This window comes from Dreissena polymorpha, chromosome 2, assembly GCF_020536995.1.
Source record: "Dreissena polymorpha isolate Duluth1 chromosome 2, UMN_Dpol_1.0, whole genome shotgun sequence".
NCBI lineage: Eukaryota > Metazoa > Mollusca > Bivalvia > Myida > Dreissenidae > Dreissena > Dreissena polymorpha.
The window spans coordinates 117301578-117322110 of record NC_068356.1 but is presented as its reverse complement, the minus strand read 5'-3'; the positions used below and the strand labels follow the sequence as shown (position 1 = coordinate 117322110).

At 35.9% G+C, this 20533-nt stretch overlaps 1 protein-coding gene across 1 annotated transcript in view; it reads right to left on the bottom strand.

The window, feature by feature from the left end:
- LOC127868665 (DNA polymerase subunit gamma-2, mitochondrial-like) overlaps positions 1–20533 on the bottom strand; it is a 34230-nt gene that overhangs the window by 11542 nt on the left and 2155 nt on the right. The window contains exons 2-5 of the mRNA XM_052410603.1: positions 13180–13310; positions 10385–10443; positions 9682–9814; positions 7066–7171 (exon numbers count right to left, since the gene is read on the bottom strand). Coding sequence (XP_052266563.1) covers positions 7066–7171; positions 9682–9814; positions 10385–10443; positions 13180–13307 — 426 coding nt within the window. The 5' untranslated portion in view covers positions 13308–13310. The remainder of the gene's footprint in view (positions 1–7065; positions 7172–9681; positions 9815–10384; positions 10444–13179; positions 13311–20533) is intronic.

Genomic DNA, 20533 nt, shown 5'->3' with positions numbered 1-20533 from the left:
GAAAATTTTGATTATATAACGTTAAATTTCCAGTACATTGTCAAAATAGATTGCTATTCTCAACATTTATAGTTTATGGGATACTAATATTAAGTAAGTAAGGTTGACCTGATTGTCAACTGGTAGCCCTGCAGAGCCAGTGATTTTTTAAACAGCTTTTTACGTCATGTTCTTTGCTTAATGTCTGCATGAACAATATTGTAACAGTAATGGAGAATCTGATACTAAGGAATATTATTAAAACAACATTTCAAACAATACAGAATTAATATAAAAAGCATGTACATTCATCTATAAACAAGAGATGTGATTGTAAGAAACACAATGCCCCCTATTGCGCCGCTTTGAAGCCATATATTTGACCTTGAAGGATGACCTTGACCTTTCACCACTCAGAATGTGCAGGTCCACGAGATGCATGCCAAATATCAAGTTGCTTTCTTCAATAATGCAAAAGTTATTGCAAAACTTTAACCAAGGTTCAGTTTTGGGACACACACAATGAATGACAGACAGACAGGCCAAAAACAATATGTCCCCGATCTTTTGATATGGGGGCATAAAAATCCCTCTTGCCATGCTTCAGAATGCAAATGTCAGTTCATTTATTTGCTTCACAATCGTAATTTATAGGACCCAGTATAGCCCAGTAAAGAAAATCCAACTAGGATCCTAGAACATCACTTAATCAAAATAAGGGGGGAGAAATTTCTGCTCACCAAAATACATGGTAGGCAAGAGCCAGTTTACTATGTTTTGCAGATGTCAACTTTGTGGTTCTGAAACTTAATGAAAACTGAGATCATATCAGTAATATGCATTTTTTGTGTGTGGGGAGGTGGTTGATAAAACACCAAATAATACTCAGAAAGATACAAACAACTTTAAGCTTTCTTACCCCAAAGTCAACTATATAATAATACATCTTTTGAACAAGGAACTGAACTAACATGTACAAGGAAATACATGTCATCAATGTCAATAACCTGAGATGCAACTCCCCCCTGTGGATATCTGATGTCATCTTGACACCATTAGAGGTTGATTGATTTATTTTTTATCTTTAGAATACATGCATTGCATTTATCCATAGTAAAAAATAAGATTTTTTGTTTCACATAAATCAACCAAAAGTTAGTTCCAATTTAGTACTATATCTTAAAATGCTTTTAAATTTTAAACATTCAGGGATTTTTTTAAACTTACTCAATGCTGTAAAAATGTTCAATTGTAAAGTCCCATATAACAATCCTTGCATAATTTTAATGATGTGAACTAGAAAGGTACATATACAGTTTGCTGCTCAAAAGTAAAGGAAGGAAAGCTGAACCACTACTTATCTTTTCTTTTCATTCCATATACCGTATTTTACCATGTATAGCGCGCTACCATGTATAACGCGCATGCGATTTTTTAAAGCCAAAATGGACAAAAAAAAGAGTTCAAGACCAAAAACCTGAAAATTTGGCCGAAAATGGCCGCCATTCTTATATTGCGCAATCATTTAATCTGAGTTTTTCGGGCGCTTAATTTTTTGTTTTAAAGTAGGGAGAGTTTAGACAATCAGGAGCATGGGTTGCATAGCACTATATTTTCGACAATTCGAAAGATTATTCTCTCGAGAACACCGATATGTCCTTATAGTCGCGCACTGCGGGTGTTTTTTCAAGACCCCTGCGCGTTAAATTCAAACAACTATTACCTATTCCTCACATTTGAACAGTGTAACATTTTCATTACCTGCCGCTCACAACATCGTATGACATCTTCTTCTGCAGACCCGCAACATCGCAATGTCCAATTTTACGCAAATCGACCGTGGCTCCCATTTTATTTTTCATCGACTTAAATATTTCCCCATTAAGAGATGCTCCCCATTAAATCCAGTTTGACCTGGTATTTCGCGCCTTTACTGCGTCTGGTTGATAAGTATTTATAGTGAGACAAACAATACACCCGAACGCTCAATTCCATACAGTTGGCGTTATCGGCGTAAAGCCATTTGACAAATATCATTTGTTTGTCTCTATTGAAAGAAAATAAAACGAGTCTATATCTCTATTGTTGGTTTGTTACCTACGTAGTATACTCGCACAGTAGCATATTTATGCAGGGATCGGAAAATCATTGATAAATGTATTCGTCGTTTGAATGCTTAGGGCCGAGTAATTTCGGCAAATCGGAACTCAACTTACGTAAAACACTTGCTCAATTAATCGTTGAACTCCACCTCTGTTCTCTGCAAAAGGTTCGAAGGCGGAGCTTTGCACATGCTATTATTTAATTGGACGATTGCCATTGAGGAACAAACACACGATTGGTTCGGCATGTTGATTGCTAGACAAAGGAAGCCAATTTTGTCGGCGAGAAACTTGTCACTTTATTTCTTCAAACAGGAAGCGGCTTTCCTTTGATAACGTCAAACTGTCAATTCACATAGAGTGCAAATTTTCGGAATTGCTAACATTAAACTTTGGATTAAATTATCAAAATAAAGCAAAAGGGAAGTTGAGAAATATGATTGAGTTAATTAGCCTCAGTTCAAATAAGACGTTTTGCGTTGTAAATCAACGAGTTTTCATGACAACAAAAACTTTAACAAACAATACCGCGACGCACGGGGATCATTATACCTCGATTTTTTTTTAATAAACAATCAATGAAGAACTGTGAAAACACCAACAAAGACATTTTTTTCATCTTTAATTTTTTGTCAAAACTGTTACTACCCCGTTCATTCCTAACCTTTCCCGCTATTTGTTGTTTCGACAACGGCCCCTTCAGTCTATAACATTATAGGGTGTAGTCTACTGCAATAACAAAAATGGCGGCAATTGTGAAGATTTACGATTACGAAATGGATTTTTTTGCAATTTAGCAACCAGCTAAAAGCTTTGTGTCAATGTATTACGCGCACCGAATTTTTATTTCGAAATTTGAAGGCAAAAAACTGCGCGCTATGCATGGTAAAATACGGTATACAGTCCAACCTGACTAAGCGGTCACCTGAGAACAACGGCCAGCAGCCTACAGCAGTCTACAGCAGTCAGTCTAGATTCCCCTCGACAAAAATCAATCTATATTACACCTGAGAATAACTGTCAACTGTTTTTAACAGCCAACGGCCAGTATTATATTTCACTCCAAAACCCATTTTTCAACAGTGCACAGCGGTAACAAGTCAGTTGTTTTGAGATTAGAAAATTAAAAGCTAAAATACATCTGCCTTGATGTCGCTCACCTCTGACGTCAAAATCTGATTGTGGTCACTACCTTTGATGAGATAAATGCGGCCCACTTTGAGAAAAAAAATAGGTTGTTGAGAAGTTTGTTCTCTTGGATAATGTAAAAGTATGTTAAACGTTTTAAGTAATTGTAACTAATTAAATGAATGCTGATTAAAACAAGAGCACCGCATAATGGGTGCCACACTTGGCTGTGAAAGCTTGTCAGAAAAAAATATTTATTTAATTTTTTAATTTTTTTTAGAGGTCACAGTGACCTTGACCTTTGACCTAGTGACCTAAAATGGGTGTGGCGTGTAGAACTCATCAAGGTGCATCTACATATGAAGTTTCAAAGTTGTAGGTGGAAGCACTTTGATTTTACAGTCAATGTTATGGTTTTAGCATGACGTCGGCGGACGGCGGACGACGAGCAGGCTATGACAATAGCTTGGGTTTTCTCGGAAAACAGCCTCGCTTAAAGATTACTTAGCATAATATTGATCTGAAAACAACATTTTTTTAAAAGAGATATCCAGCATACATATTGCTTTAACTCGAAATCTGAATAATGAATCAACAATAAGTTTAAAATTCAAGTTCTTCACGTTAGAGGAGCAAGTCAAATGTGTGAAACTGTTTGAATCTGGAAAAATTTTGCATTAGATAGCAAGTGAGTTACATGTTGGACGTACACAAGTTTAGATTGTGCTTAAATGTCAACACTAAATAATGGAAGAGTATGCGTTTAATGTAAATGTGAGTTTTAAGCGTCTAAAATTTGATATGGAATGCAGCGAGTTGAACAATCTGGTTTATAAGTGGTTCACGGATGCTAAGTGACGTCAGTGACACCTGATAACAATTATTAAACTAGAGCTTTGTCACAGACATGACGTATACCCCCATGTGCCGCATTGACACAGACTATTTTGCATGCTGTCTTTACAAAACAAGAGAAGCTAATTTATGGCCATTTTAAGAATTATTATGCCAATATCATTTATGGCTATTTTTGACATTTGAACTCAAAAAGTGACCTTGACCTTGGAGATATCGACATAATTCTTTCGTGCGACACACCGTCCAATGATGGTGAACAAATGATTTTAAAATCTAGCAATGAACAACATAGATATGGCCCGGACAAGCTCATTTATGGCCTTTTTTTACCTTTGAACTCAAAGTGTGACCTTGACCTTGGAGATATCAATGTAATTCTTTCGCATGACACACTGTCCAATAATGGTAAACAAATGTGCCAAATGATTTTAAAATCTCACAATGAACGACATAGTTAAGGCCTGGACAAGCACATTTATGGTCATTTTTGACCTTTGAATTCAAAGTGTGACCTTGACCTTGGAGATATCGACCTAATTCTTTCGCGCTACACACCGTCCAATTATGGTGAACAAATGTGCCATATGATTTTAAAATCTCACAATGAACGACATAGTTATTGCCCGGACAAGCTCATGTAAGGCCATTTTTTTACCTTTGAACTATAAGTGTGACCTTGACCTTGGAGATGTAGATGTAAGTTTTTCACTTGACACACCGTCCAATTATGGTGAACAAATGTGCAAAATGATTTTTTAAATCTCACAATAAATGACAAAGTTATGGCACGGACAAGCTCATTTATGGCCATTTTTGACCTTTGAACTCAAAGTGTGACCTTGACCTTTGAGATATCGACGTAATTCTTTCGTGCGACACACCGTCCAATTATGGTGAACAAATGTGCCAAATGATTTTCAAATCTCACAATGAACAACTTAATTATGGCCCGGACAAGCTTCCGGGACAGACCGACAGACCGACTGACAGACAGACCGACCAACAAAGTGACTTCTATATAGCCCCCATTACCATTGGTAATGGGGGTATAACAAGAGCTGTGTTTGTGAAACACAATGCCCCCTACTGCACTTTGAAGCCGCACAGCAACTATTTTAGAAACAAGGTTATATTTTGAATGTAAAGATCACAGTGACCTTGACCTTTGACCTAGTGACCTCAAACTATGTTTGATTGTAAATCTCAATGAGATGCATGCGCATGTGAAGTTAAAAGAACATAGACCCAAGAGTTTTCATTTTTAATGAGCAAGGCATAAGTTTTGGGACAGACACAAACATACAATGACAGACAGGCAGGCAGGCAGGCAGGCAGGCAGGCGTGCGGGCGGGCGGGCCAGCTGACAGACAGGCAGGCAGGCAGGCAGGCAGGCAGGCAGGCAGGCAGACAGACAGACAGACAGACAGACAGACAGACAGACAGACAGACAGACAGACAGACAGACAGACAGACAGACAGAGGCCAAAAACAATATACCCCCGATCATTCGATCCGTGGGGGCATAACAATATTTTGAAATCTACCTATAACAAACAGTTGGATTTACTGATCGCTGTCCTCAGATTGGACTATAATGTTATTCATTAAAAAAGTTGCCTCAAGTTCAAGTTTATAACAAGATGACTGTGTTTGTGAAACACTATGTCCCCCCATATATTTGACCTTTGACCTTGAAGGATGACTTTGATCTTTCACCACTCAAAATGTGCAGCTCCATGAGATACACATGCATGCCAAATATCAAGTTGCTATCTTCAATATTGCAAAAGTTATGGCCAATGTTAAAGTTTGACGCAAACAAACCAACAGATGGCAAAAACAATATGTCCCCCATTATAAACTGGGGGACATAAAAATATTTTAATCATGGCTTAAGGAAGCTGCATATTATGTTAGACTTTTAACACATTGTTGACAACTTCATAAATATGATAACCTCACAAACTTGAGACACAAGCTGAAAAAATGTGTTTGTCAGAAACACTATGTCCCCTTCTGCGCCGCTTTGAATTTATTTTTTTTACCTTTGACCTTGAAGGATGACCTTGACTTTCACCACTCAAAATGTGCGGCTCCATGAGATACACATGCATGCCAAATATAAAGTTGGTATCTTCAATATTGCCAAAGTATTCATAAAATGAGCAATTTTTGCCACATATATTTGACCTCTGACCTTGAAGGATAACCTTGACCTTTCACCACTCAAAATGTGCGGCTCCATGAGATACACATGCATGCCAAATATCAAGTTGCTATCTTCAATATTGCAAAAGTATTCATAAAATGAGCAATTTTGGCCACATATATTTGATCTCTGACCTTGAAGGATGACCTTGACCTTACCTTTCACCACTCAAAATGTGCAGCTCCATGAGATACACATGCATGCCAAATATCAAGTTGCTATCTTGAATATTGAAAAAGTTATTGCAAATGTTAAAGTTGGAGCAAACAGACCAACAGACCAACGTACAGACCAACAGACAGGGCAAAAACAATAGTAAGAAAAACAAAAAAGACAAAAAATTGTCTTATGATATGCCTTTAAATATGAGCTTATCAAATTTACTGTGTTGCTGCCTCAATCAGGCCAACGAAGAGAGGCAGCAGAAGTGAGATGGAGGCTAAATACATTTAGGCCTCTCTCTGGCACAAATGGGGCTTAATGCATGTGCGAAAAGTGGTGTCCCAGATAAGCCTGTGCAGTTCACACAGGCTAATCAGGGAAGACTCTTTCCGCTTAAATTGCGTTTTTACCAAGAAAAGACTTCCTTTAGACAAAAAATACCAGAATACTGTAAAGTGTCTTCCCTGATTAGCCCTTGCAGTCTCCACAGGCTTATCTGGAATGACACTTGACACACATGTATTAAATTAAGCCCCATTTTCAGACAGCGAGGCTCATTTTATAAATCCTTCCGGATAGTTCCACCACACTCTAATGAGTATATCTAAAGACCCAATGGCGCCCAACCTGTTTCCACCAGCTGACCCGGGTGTTGACAACCAGGTCAAATGTCCGGTTAACACTGGCTGGTGAACAAACATGCACGTACTGGAGGCATGTCTCACTGCCAGGACTGCAAAATACAACAGAAACTAAAAGTTTTGTCACGAATACCAACAAACTGCAAATAATGCAGGATTATTGTTTTGATTTTGGGGAATTAAAAAATGTCTTGCACATCTATATCTTCATTGTTATGACAAATGGAAGTTGCAATGAAATGCTTGAGAAATGTCCACAACTGTTTAACATTTTGTAAGGACTGAATGACTTCAAATTATCCCTCTCAAATTTTGTTTTATCATAATAGCCAGCAGTGAGCAGATTTTGTGGTTCATCCCTTCTGTATACACACTCTGAAGTGTTCAGAAGCATGACTGTTTTGGTATTATTAATGACCATCAATTAAAACTAGGTCCCATAATGATATATGGTAATAATTATAATTCCTTGAAAAAAAGGACAAGTCAAATGTTTAATGTGTACTTGGTCAGATTTACTAAAATATTGTTTATTCTCAAAAAAACACTGTACAAGTTACAATCAATTAAGAATTGAATAGCATTTTTCTGCATTTCATCGGTGTATGAACTGTCGGGAAAATTACGCCTAATTTGCATAAACGCATAAATTAGGTGTATTTTTCCCCCGACAGTTCATACACCGATGAAATGCAGAACAAGAGATGTGTTTGTCAGAAACACAATGCCCCCTAATGCGCCGCTTTTTTTGCTTGTTTGACCTTTGATCTTGAAAGATGACCTTGACCTTTCACCACTCAAAATGTGCAGCTCCATGAGATACACATGCATGCCAAATATCAAGTTGCTATGTTCAATATTTCAAAAGTTATTGCAAAACTTTAATGTAAGGTTAAAGTTTTGGTGACAGAATGACAGAATGACGGAATGACAGACAGACAGGCCAAAAACATTATACCCCAGATCATTCGATCCGGAGGCATAAAAATGCTATTAAATTCTTATAATTACAACACAAAATGATCTTAAAGCTGAAATTCTACTGTGTACTAAAGGGTCATAAAAGTCCTTTTTAATCTAGCGTATGAATCTATTTTCAGTTTCTGTTTCCGTCAAACGGGTACATCGTTGAAGTTCGCGCCAAAAATATAACGTCATTTCCCTATATACCAATAAAAACGCCATTAAGTTTCGCTCAAAAAGATAACGTCATTTTGGCAACTTGTTTATGACCAGAAAGTAGCGTCATGAATATTCATGTTTAAATTTGCATACGAAGTGGGTTCATTGGAAAATGAAAAACTGGTCACATGAACAAATTATCCAATCAGAATGCAGCATTCATATGAATGTTACAGAAGTCATAATCATTCTTAATTTATATTCCCTTTTTGATTGATTGTTAATACTAGATACATATTATGAACAGCGCTTGATGCTATCACATCGCGATGTGGTTCATGCATGTTCACTAGAAATTTCCCCTACCCACAATTCACTTTGTAAATGTAGTTGCATACAATGGCGGAGTTTGAAAAATTCTTAAACACATATATCTTCAATATTAGCCATATTTTGGTTTTAAAGATGTAACTCATGATTATACTAGATTTTCTTGTAACAGGTAGAGTTGGAACCTGTATTGATACTGCCATCAACAGGTAATATAGGGTTCACAATACAAATTTAACTATAAATGTATAAGAAAATTTGTATTGGGAGTTTTGAATTGGAAAACACTTTTCACAATTATTACTTGTATTGCAACAAATGTTCTGACTAAGTTTCATGAAGAGTCAACAAAAAATGTGACTTGGAAAACTGTCCCGCCACCTGGGGGCCAAGTTTTTTCACAAAAAATATGAGTAAAAATGTGACTTCTACAGTTTTTCACAAGAGATTTTTTGACAAACTTAAACCATTCCAACTCAGCCGACCTATTTTTAGAACATAGGTTCTGATCAATTTTCTTAGAGATTTGATAAAAAGTGACTTCTAGAGACTAGAGTATTCACATATAAGGTCATGTAAGGAAAACTGCCCCAACCCCTGGCTGCCATATTTTTCAACTACCAGAACGATTGTGAAATTCAAATGAGATATCATTAAAACAAATGTTCTGAAAAAAGTGTTCTTAAGATTCAATGTTTAAAACGACTTCTTCAGTGTAAACATTTTTTTCTTCTTGAAATTGTGACATAATTTTTAACCTACCGCTACCTAGTTTCGAACACAGCCAAAATATAATTTGGATAAATATTCTGACAGAGTTTCATGAAGATTAGACAATAAATGTGGTCTCTAGAGTGTTTGCAAGGTAAATATTGACAATGCACAACACACAATTCACAACGCAGGACAGACAAAAGGTGATCATAAAAACTCACTTTAAGAAAGCTGGGCTCAGGCGAGTTAAAAAACAAAACACACAACTTATAGTTTTAATGTAAACAGTGGTAAAGTAAACGGTGGGACTTCCAGATTGTATGACTAAGACTTCCAAAATTTCAACCATTGAAGTAAGCACTTCCAAAATTTCAAAATCTAGTGGAAGTCCTGACATACACGTCTTTCAGTCAGTAGAGCAGCAGCAGGTACTTACTTTAGTAATGTCTCTATCTCCGTACCTCCTTGAACACTCTGGGGTCTTGCACACTCACTGACATTCACCATGGCAAATGGAACTGTGCCATTCATAAAACTTAGTACTGTTGGGTAGAAGTCTTCCAAAAAATCTGGAAAATGCATAGGATTTTTTTGGATCTTGGTAGTTGATACAAAAGAGTACATAAAACCTGCATCTTTAAAAAAAAATCAATTAGCATTAATCAGCATAACAGAGACATCTTTTTTTAATAAAATATTTCATATCAAGTTGCTAATTTGTAAATACCATATTAAGACAGTTTATAACATATTTGCTACAATTTGTCACTGTCCCTGGAAAATGCAATAGCAACAATAAATATCTAACCCTTTCCCACTCAGAAGCAAAGTGAAAATGGCTTAGTGCAAACAGCGTAAAACCAGAACAGCCTGCGAGTAACTCGCTGTCTGTTTTAATATGTTATGCTGTTTGCTGCTCATCAGTATCTTAAGGTTGGAAATGAAGCCTTTAAAACTTGAATACACTAAAAGTAAGAAAGGTCTTTAATTAAATTTAACTTTCTAAGGGACTACAAATGTGTAAAAAAAAAAATCTAAGTGGTTAAGGGCTAAACTATCATAAAGCCAAATACATCTTACAAACCAGTACATCAAATCAAATTGGACAATTATTTTAGCAGAACATATAACAATCTTACTTATATTCTTTCCGGAAACAGGAAATGACGCCTCTGACTTAATCACCATTTTATCCCACCTACAAAACAATAAATTGCTGCAGAATACTTAATATAAAAACTTGTTCTTTTCAGATTATCTACTTAATAATGTAATACAAGAACTCAAACTTTTCAATATAATTATTTTAAGATTCAATACAAGAAAATTGAAACTAGTCTAGTCAAAGGGAAATAACTCAAACACATGAACAATGCACTACCTCTATACAAAACACTATCGATAAAGAATCACATGTGGGGTTCTTATAGAGTTTTAATTTACTGAGGGTTTAAGAGTACACAGGCTATTTTTTTTTACCTTTTGGGACCTTTCAGATGGAGAATTTTATAAGAAAAGGGCTCTATTTTTTTATGCTAACATGTTAATATTTCACTGTTATAAAAAAAAAATAATCAAATTCTTTTCAACAAATGCTGAATTAGATTATTCTGAAACTTGGTTTGATCAAAATTTCTAACATTATATTTAAAACTTCCTATAAGGCCTTACAAAAAAAAAAGGTTTGTTTCTGGTTACATGCCCCCAAAAATGTGGGTCCGTAGGTAGGCCTTTTTTTCTTTTATTCTTACCACAACACTTAATTGAATACATTGCAACTCCTATATATCACGGTCCGTGTTATCGGGTTGTCCAATATATCGCGAATCGGCTATGGCTCCCAAAAATCTGACGAGCATAATACCCAAATAACATGTTTTAATCTGAGAATTTGCTACAAATGATATATTCAATTTTTTATCCTTAATAGTGTTAGTGATTCCCAGTGGATACGAGAAGTAACATATTAATAATCAAAGGGAAATCGCTCTGACAAATTAATGGACTGGAAAAACCTAAGGATAGGCATGTCCCCACCCCCATTGGGATGTGACATAAAGTTTAATCAAATTTGGATCATATGTGTCTGCCATCTCAGAAAAGTGACCAATGGTAGGAAAGACGGAGGGATTGACAGAAGGACCAATATCAAGACTATTGAGGAAATTTTATCAACCCACACAAACTCAATTCCATTTAAATTTGAATATCTGACAGAAATACAAAGCAGGTATCATATGCACTCCCCATTTGGAAAGCATAATAAAGAATAAAGATAGTGTCATTCAAATTTATTCCAACATGGTGCATACCCATTTTTATAATCATTTTTATCTTGTCAAGTTAACTCATATTTATTGTGGAAGGACAAACACATAGAGAAATGGTTAGTCAAGACAACTCATAATTAAAGACCAATGTGTGCACAAAATGTAATGCTCATATTAAGTACTTTCTGACTAAAATTGTCTCAAATTAATACTACAGTATAAATCAAACATAAATTGCAATTGACTTCATTTATTTAACAGTACATGTAATATGACATTATATTTTATCAAACCGCTGTATTGATATCTTACTTTATGCCGCCTGAAATATTTTTGTAGATTTTACAATACTAAAGCCTGTACCATGTCTGTATGATGTTGTGATCAAATACCTGTACCATGTCTGTATGATGTTGTGATTGCAAGCCTGTACTGTGTCTGATGTTGTGATCTAACATGTGTACCATGTCTGTATGTTGTGATCTAACACCTGTACCATGTCTGTATGATGTTGTGATCTAACACCTGTACCATGTCTGTATGATGTTGTAATCTAACACCTGCACCATGTCTGTATGATTTTGTGATCTAACACCTGTACCATGTCTGTAAGATGCTGTGATCTAACATCTGTACCATATCTGTATGATGTTGTGATCTAACACCTGTACCATGAATGTATGATGTTGTGATCATAAGCCTGTACCATGTCTGTAAGATGCTGTGATTTAACACCTGTATCATGTCTGTATGATGTTGTGATCTAACACCTGTACCATGTATGAATGATATCGTGATCTAACCCCTGTACCATATCTGTATGATGTTGTGATCTAACATGTGTACAATGTCTGTATGATGTTGTGATCTAACACCTGTACCATGTATGAATGATATTGTGATCTAACCCCTGTACCATATCTGTATGATGTTGTGATCTAACATGTGTACAATGTCTGTATGATGTTGTGATCTTACACCTGTACCATGTATGAATGATATCGTGATCTAACCCCTGTACCATATCTGTATGATGTTGTGATCTAACATGTGTACAATGTCTGTTTGATGTTGTGATCTAACACCTGTACCATGTATGAATGATGTTGTGATCTAACACCTGTACCATGTATGTATGATGTTGTGATCGTTAGCCTGTGCCATGTCTGTATGATGTTGTGATCCAACATGTGTACAATGTCTGTATGATGTTGTGATCTAACACGTGTACCATGTCTGTATGATGTTGTGATCTAACACGTGTACCATGTCTGTATGATGTGATCAGGGCCCTCGTTTTGCACTTTTTACCGCCGAATATCGGCGGCTTCCCTCATTATTTTTTTTAACTTTTATACCTATGTTGCAAGCTGGTATTGTGCTACTAACCTTTGATAATGATAACTTGCCATAAATAAAGGACCATGTATGTGGGTAATATAGGAGAAATACTGCTGGAACAACAGAACTTTCACCTCTTTATTATATTGACATTCACTTTATAATACATCATTACAGTATAGGCTTATGAGTGTAAAATATACTAAATTATAAAAAAAAAAAATCCCCATCAAAGGTAATTTGCGTGAAAATTCCCCCTCATGAGGGATGAGGTTGGCTTCCTCTGGCGGCAAGAGAGGGCCCTGGTGATCTAACATGTGTACCATGTCTGTATGATGTTGTGGTGAAGCAGCGTTCCAGCAGGGCCATTAGCAAATGGGGCGTGTCCCAAACCGCTACACCTGTAGCCCGTCCTTGACAGCAACTGCAGCAGCTGTCCAAGCACTGCCATCACCTACATACAAGTATAGCATTGCAAACATCACTTTTGAGAATGCCTCATTCATTCACATGTCTAACAGGCAAGCAAACTTATGACATGAGACTGAATGTTGTAAAGAATAGTTGAAAAGACAGTACTAAAATTGTGCCATGATGAATTTGAGATCTGGAGCTGATGTTTAACTCTGTATAGGGCTATTTAGGGCTGATTAACAAATATGTACTTCTTGGATTTTTAATTCAAGTAAATGCCTTTGCAGTACTTTAATTCAGTAAATTGGTCTTTGTAACAAACAAGTGACAAAATAGACCAAGTGCCATACTAAATTACTAATATACCAAAACTTTTAGGGTTTCTTTTATAAACTTGCATTACAGGTAAATTTATTATCTTCCTTTTCTTATAGTACACGTTTACTTTTTGTAGAAATTCTGTCTTCTTTCCAGTGTCTATTCACCCTCGATTGGTAATTGTAGGCTCAGATACACAAAATACACTTAAACATACCAAGGAATACTAACGCTAAATTAGTCTTTGTCGGCTCATTATTTTCAAATTTATTATTGTAATATTTATGTCAGTATGCTGAAAAATTTCCTCTTAATTATTGAAACATGTACTCAAAAAAGCATATTGAAGAAGGGAAAAGTTCATTGGATATTAGGCGGGAATAAAACTCTTAAGTCTTATTTTGGCCAGGTATGTTTAAGTATATTGTCCATACCCGGGGTAAATTGTAGTATACTTTAGAGTACCCAGGGTACTTTTAAGTAGTACACGAGCCGAGAATCACAAATGGTGCTCCATTCACCCATGAATGCTGATGCAATATTTGGTTTGTCCAATCATAATAATTCATTGATTTAATGCAAGATTTTCATTGGTCATTCAATCAAATTGTTTTATTTTGTTATGAATTCACTAACCACGCTTGCATTTGCCAAGAACGTCTAGTCGACGAAAGTCCACTTTTGTGGTCTTCATTTATTCCAACCTGGTGAATGTTAAACCTGTTTTTATTTACTGAACATTTTGTATTATTGTGTTATGAAATGCGTGTGCATTTGTGCAATTATTGTGACTTTCATTTCATTTTTCATAGTATCACAAGATTAGTTCTGTTTGTAAAAATACTGTTGTTTTGTTTGGGTCTTTTCGTCATTTGGCTATATTGGTCAGCGTCTTCAATAAAATGGAAATAACCATCAATAGACTTGGTTGAATCATTAGCCCCCACCCCACACCCACTACAGCTCGATTGGTCATTGTCGGTTAGGGTACTACTTACATGTTCCCCGGGTACTCTTGATCAGAGCTCCAGATAATTTTTTAAGATAAAGAGTATTTCACTCATGACTATTTTAGCTGATAAGTAAAATACAAAATCAAAGACTTTTGCAAGAGTATTTAAAATACTCCCACAAAAGTCTTTGATTTTGTATATTATAAATAATTTATACATGAACATGCAGAAAACATGTATTAATAATAAAGAACATCTACTCTTGTTAACATAAACATTCATTTTGAAATGGCTAATCAAATAATCCGAATTGGGGCACTGTTGGTCCAACTGATAATTGCACAAAATGCGTATGCCAATTTTTATGATGATTTTTTTTCACTCATCAAAAGTATAATTCATGCGTGTTTGGAAATTGTCCATGAGTATTTTACGCAAATACGCATCTTATCTGGACCTCTGCTCTAGAGTATACTTAAATGTACCCCGGGTACAGAAAATATAGTAACATGTACCCAGCCAATTTAGACTGAACCAAAGTTTTATTCCCGCCTAAAATCCGATGTTGTAAAACGCGCAGCAGAATACAAAGCAAAATTCTCTTGGAAATAGAGTGTTAACAAGATTTTACTATAGCGATATAAGGAAAAATGCCCCGCCCCTTGGAAGCCATGTTTTTCAAGCAAACATAATTATTTTCGAACTCTTTCAAGATATCAATGAGACCAATCTTCTGACAAAATTTCATGAAGATTGGACAATTAATGTGGCCTCTAGAGAGTTAACAAGGCAAATGTTGACGGCGCATAACGGACGGCGCAGGTCGGGCAAAAAGCAATCACAAAAGCGTGAGCTAAAAAGTTAGAAGCGCTTAAAAAATATGAGCAGTAAAAATTGCGTCATATTTTTTGTAAACATTCATGTAATGTTCCTACGCATGCGCACCGAACACTTCCAAGTAAATATTGTCAGTAGTTATTAAAGTTAAACGAAAACAAGTTCTGCAACTCAGATCGTTGCAATCGTGGCATTAACAGTTTGTTCCAAAACAAATTCACACTTAACAGTTTATTTTACTTGATTTATATATCTTTGTGGCCAGTTTATTGCCATTTGTAGTTTAATTCAGAGTTGTCATATAATCAGGGCTTTCTAGAGGCCATTTAACGATTCCACGCCGGGGCCCTTGAATTTCGAAATCAGAGTCCCCGAGGCGCTTGAAATTTTTCGATCAGTGTATTTTTCAGTAAAAGAAAGTGGAGATTGTCATAAAAAATCAAGGTTTCTCTCTCAGTGTATCAATATTCCCAGTTTTAAAAGAGCACTCGGTACCTACTTTCACAAGTAATCGCCATAAACACCACATGGGGTAATGGATAATCCACTGATAAGAGAAAAGCATGACGCCCGTATCGATTATTCTAGCCATATACCACAGTCATTTAAATGCTGACAAGGATGTATCAGGTAACTTTCCAAGTGTCAAACTGTGATGTTCATCGTCCAATCGGTTACGCGAATGCTTATGAGGGCGGGGTTAACTATCGACAATTATTTTTTATTGATGTCGGGCACGAAGTCTATCGCAGCTTAATTAGCCAGAAGTTGTACCATTTACGTAATATAAAACCGGTAACTAGTACAGTACTGTACATTAAAGACGGTTTTGGGCATCATCATCACACCTTTTTACTGTAAACAAGTGTTACCTATGACTCATAATTAATACGAGAAATTAATTGCAAGTGGTAATCAATTAATTACTTATAGCGAGTAAGTTGTGCAAATAACTCCCGGTTACAATTATGTGATAACAATTTAATTCCAGTACATGTATATTTCATCATGTCCATTTATAGAACTGATTCACCTCGTATTTCTGACATTTATTCGACGTCATGTAATGCGCTTTAACAAATTTTCGTTGAATTAATTATGCACAGTTGTAAATGTTTCGTCCCATAAACAATACTTAGAAGACTGATGATGGCAACCAGCCGTAATCCTAGTGGACAACGTGAATTTCATGCATAGTTCCGTCAAAACATTTATTTGACTCGTAAAGTGTTTAAACAAATTATCGTTGAATTCATAACACAACTGTTAATATTTGTTGAAATCTCAAATGGGAATAATTAATTTGTAATCCGAAACCCATTCCCGTAAGTCCATGTTAAAGCGTTTTTAATCCGAAACACACTTCCGAATGTAAATGTTACCGAAACGTTAAAATAGTATTGTTTCAAATTAGCAGTGCAAATTTACTTTGTGTCGAATCTTTTTCTCAATAAAAAAGAGCACGAAAATTATGCAGCATGTGCAACGTCGCGTCATTTGCATAGAAAGCGTGCGTGTATTGAGCGTTTTAACAAGCACACAACACTTCATTGACGCATGTTCAGAGGCAATATTTCACCAAATCTATAGTCACTTAAAATTCATTTGATACTATAGAAAAATGGCAAGGTTTGTGTTAAAGAAATGTTTGAAAGCTTTTATCGTAAATATTTACCAGAAAGTGATTTATAAAAACGAAATAAACGGGATTATCGGGTAATAAATAGAAACTTGAAAAGTAGTAAGTATACAGTAATAGAGTCGGGTTGAAACGGATGTATTGGGAATCGTTCGAGTCGGGATCTTACTATCTGTGCGGGAAAGTTTTAAAACAATTAAACAATATAAAAAAAAATATATATTTTTTTAAATGACTGGGGGATTTTCTTGAAGTGTCATAGTGCACCAAATGACGTCTTTTGACACTGTTTCTGTTTGAGTTATAACGCACCACAAAACGTGAATTGACACGTTAAAATTTAAACAAGAGCACCGCCTTGCGGGTGCAGACCGCTCATCTATTTTCTTTTTAAAGGTGAAGGGACTCTCATTTTCAATCACAAAGGAGGGAGGGGTGGAGTGAAGAGGGGTGTATAGTGTGGGGTTGTGGACATTTATTACATTATCTTCCAAAAAATGTGGGGGGGGTGGGGGGAAGGGCGATGGGGGGGGGGGATGTTTTGGGTGCGATGGTTGGACGGTATTTCAAACAGAACCGTTTAAAAAAAAAAAAATTGGGGGGGGGGGTGGGGTATAGTGTGAGGGTGTGGTGGTTATTTGTGAGATGATCTTAAAAAAAAAAAAAAAAAAAAAAAAAAAAAAAATATATAAAAAATAATTGGGGGGGGGGTTGGGTGGGGGGGGGGTGGGGTGGGTGGGGTGGGGGTATAGTGTGAGGGTGTGGTGGTCATTTGTGAGATGATCTTAAAAAAAAAAAATAGGGGGGGGGGAGGGGGGAGGTGGGGGGGGGAGGGGGGGGGAGGGCATGGGGGACGGTTTGGGTGGAGTCTATTGTGGTATGTCAGGTAAGAGTAGTTTCGTCAAAGTATCAATCAAATCTAATCATAAATAAAGAAGTTATGGCAATTTTAGCAAAATTTTATAATTTGACCTTGAGAGTCAAGGTCATTCAAAGGTCAAGGTAAAATTCAACTTGCCAGGTACAGTAACCTCATGATAGCATGAAAGTATTTGAAGTTTGAAAGCAATAGCCTTCATACTTAAGAAGTAAAGTGGATTGAAACACAAAATTTAACCATATATTAAAAGTTACAAAGTCAAAAAAGGGCCATAATTCTGTAACAATGACAACCAGAGTTATGCAACATGTCCTTTTACTGTACCCTTATGATAGTTTTTGAGTGTTCCAAGTATGAAAGCAATATCTATGATACTTTAGGGGTAAAGTGGACCAAAACATAAATCTTAACCAAATTTTCAATTTTCTAAGTATAAAGGGCCCATAATTCCGTCCAAATGCCAGTCAGAGTTACATAACTTTGCCTGCACGGTCCCCTCATGATAGTTAATAAGTGTTGCAAGTATGAAAGCAATAGCTTTGATACTGTAGGAATAAAGTGGACCTAAACACAAAACTTAACCAAAATTTTCAATTTTCTAAGTATAAAAAGGGCACATAATTCTGTCAAAATGCATGCCAGAGTTATCTAACTTTGCCTGCCCAGTCCCCTCATGATAGTAAGTAAGTGTAACAAGTTTGAATGCAATAGCATTGATACTCACTGAGAAAAGTGGACCTAAACGCAAAACTTAACCAAAATTTTCAATTTTCTAAGTATAAAAAGGGCACATAATTCTGTCAAAATGCACGCCAGAGTTATCTTACTTTGCCTGCCTAGTCCCCTCATAATAGTAAGTAAGTGTACCAAGTTTGAATGCAATAGCATTGATACTTTCTGAGAAAAGTGGACCTAAACGCAAAACTTAACCGGACGCCAACGCAAACGCCGACGCCAAGGTGATGACAATAGCTCATAATTTTTTTTCAAAAAATAGATGAGCTAAAAAATCAACGTCAGGAGGGGACACCCCTCCCGAACCACCCTTATCAGCCCCGGGGCGCCTGACAAAAATCCTTTGGAAAGCACTGCATATAATTTTGTGACCGGGAAATAGTTTTCAATGAAATTTTCATAAAACCGATACTTGCTTTGTGCTTTTAAAACTTAGTTTGTTTAATTATGTCATTGGTATCCAACATGTGTTCTGTTGTTTTAGGTTCTTCATTAATTCCTACCAAGTATAAATGTGGGTTTTTGTGTAAAAATAATGTATTTACATTCTTTAGTCACTGTCACTTAACTATCAGCTGTGCTTTTTCTCTTAATGTGTGGGAAAGAAATGGCATTCAATTTAATGGATAAAATATTGACAAGACTGAGAGTGGAGGGAAATATTTCCAAGTTAAACTTAACATTTCGGAAATTTGCATGATTTTAAAGAAATTAATTTGGGGAAGGGGACTTTCTCTTGGGGGAAAGTGCCTATATAAGGCCCCTGCTAAAGAAGGAAAAAAAGCCCTGATCAGTAAAACTTTTGTTTTAACAGCAATTTGCATACCAGTATAAAATAATTGAATTTTCCAATGGGGAAATGGCTTTGTTTGTAACTAATTTTTGGTTTGAATATTTTTCTTTAGAATACTGTGTTTTGTGATTTGTTAGTGTTCAGTGTTATGTTGCTTATTTTCCATTTTAATTTTTCCAATTATCATTATGTCAACAAATTTGAGCAATGATGTGATGTTTTGGTCCTATGAATCCCAGTTCGGTCCTGCAAGTTATATAAGTCCAAAGGACCGAATGACCTGTGGACTATAAATACTTTTATAAGGAATGTCTGCTATTTTGTAGAAAAAAAACTAGAGTTTGTTTCATCGTTTTGCTTATGCTTTATGCGTTTTAAAACAACGAAAGACGGACTCTTCAAAAACGAATAGCCTCATTACTATCACTATCAGGATGGGTCCTCGGATGTTTCGCCCCCAAGACGTTTCCGCCCTGGTCGTTTCGCACCTGGTCGTTTCGCCCCCATATTAGGTGCGAAACGACCAGGGACTAGGTGTTGAGTAGTTTAATTGGTGACCATTATATAATCATCAAAGAAAGTACCCTGAATCAATAATGTAAGTATATTAGTGGAACACTAGGTGTTGAGTAGTTAAATTGGTGACCATTATATTCAATAATGTAAGTATATCACGCATTTATCCGACAAAGGGTAGGTGATAAAAGCAATTAGCCACCATAAGTATATATATTAATGTAAAATGAATGCAGATATTCATCGTTTTCTTTTAAAGTGCTCCCTAAATGGATATTTGATAAACAGTATGAACAGGTGTTATAAACATGCCATTCAATGCGGACAGCTTATCTTAACATTGCCACTAATCTGATGTTGTTGCGTAATATTATTTTAACTATCAGATAAAGATCGTCGTGTATTCGCTTCACAGTAAAAATGATTTTAAAAATGTCGTTTTTTGAGGGTTATTATTATTATTTATTTATAATGAAATGATAATTCAACTTGTTCATCTATGTACTTGATTTACTAATAAAACGATATACATTTACTTATTATAAAAAAGTTATTATATAATCCATCGATATATTATATGTAATTAATTAAA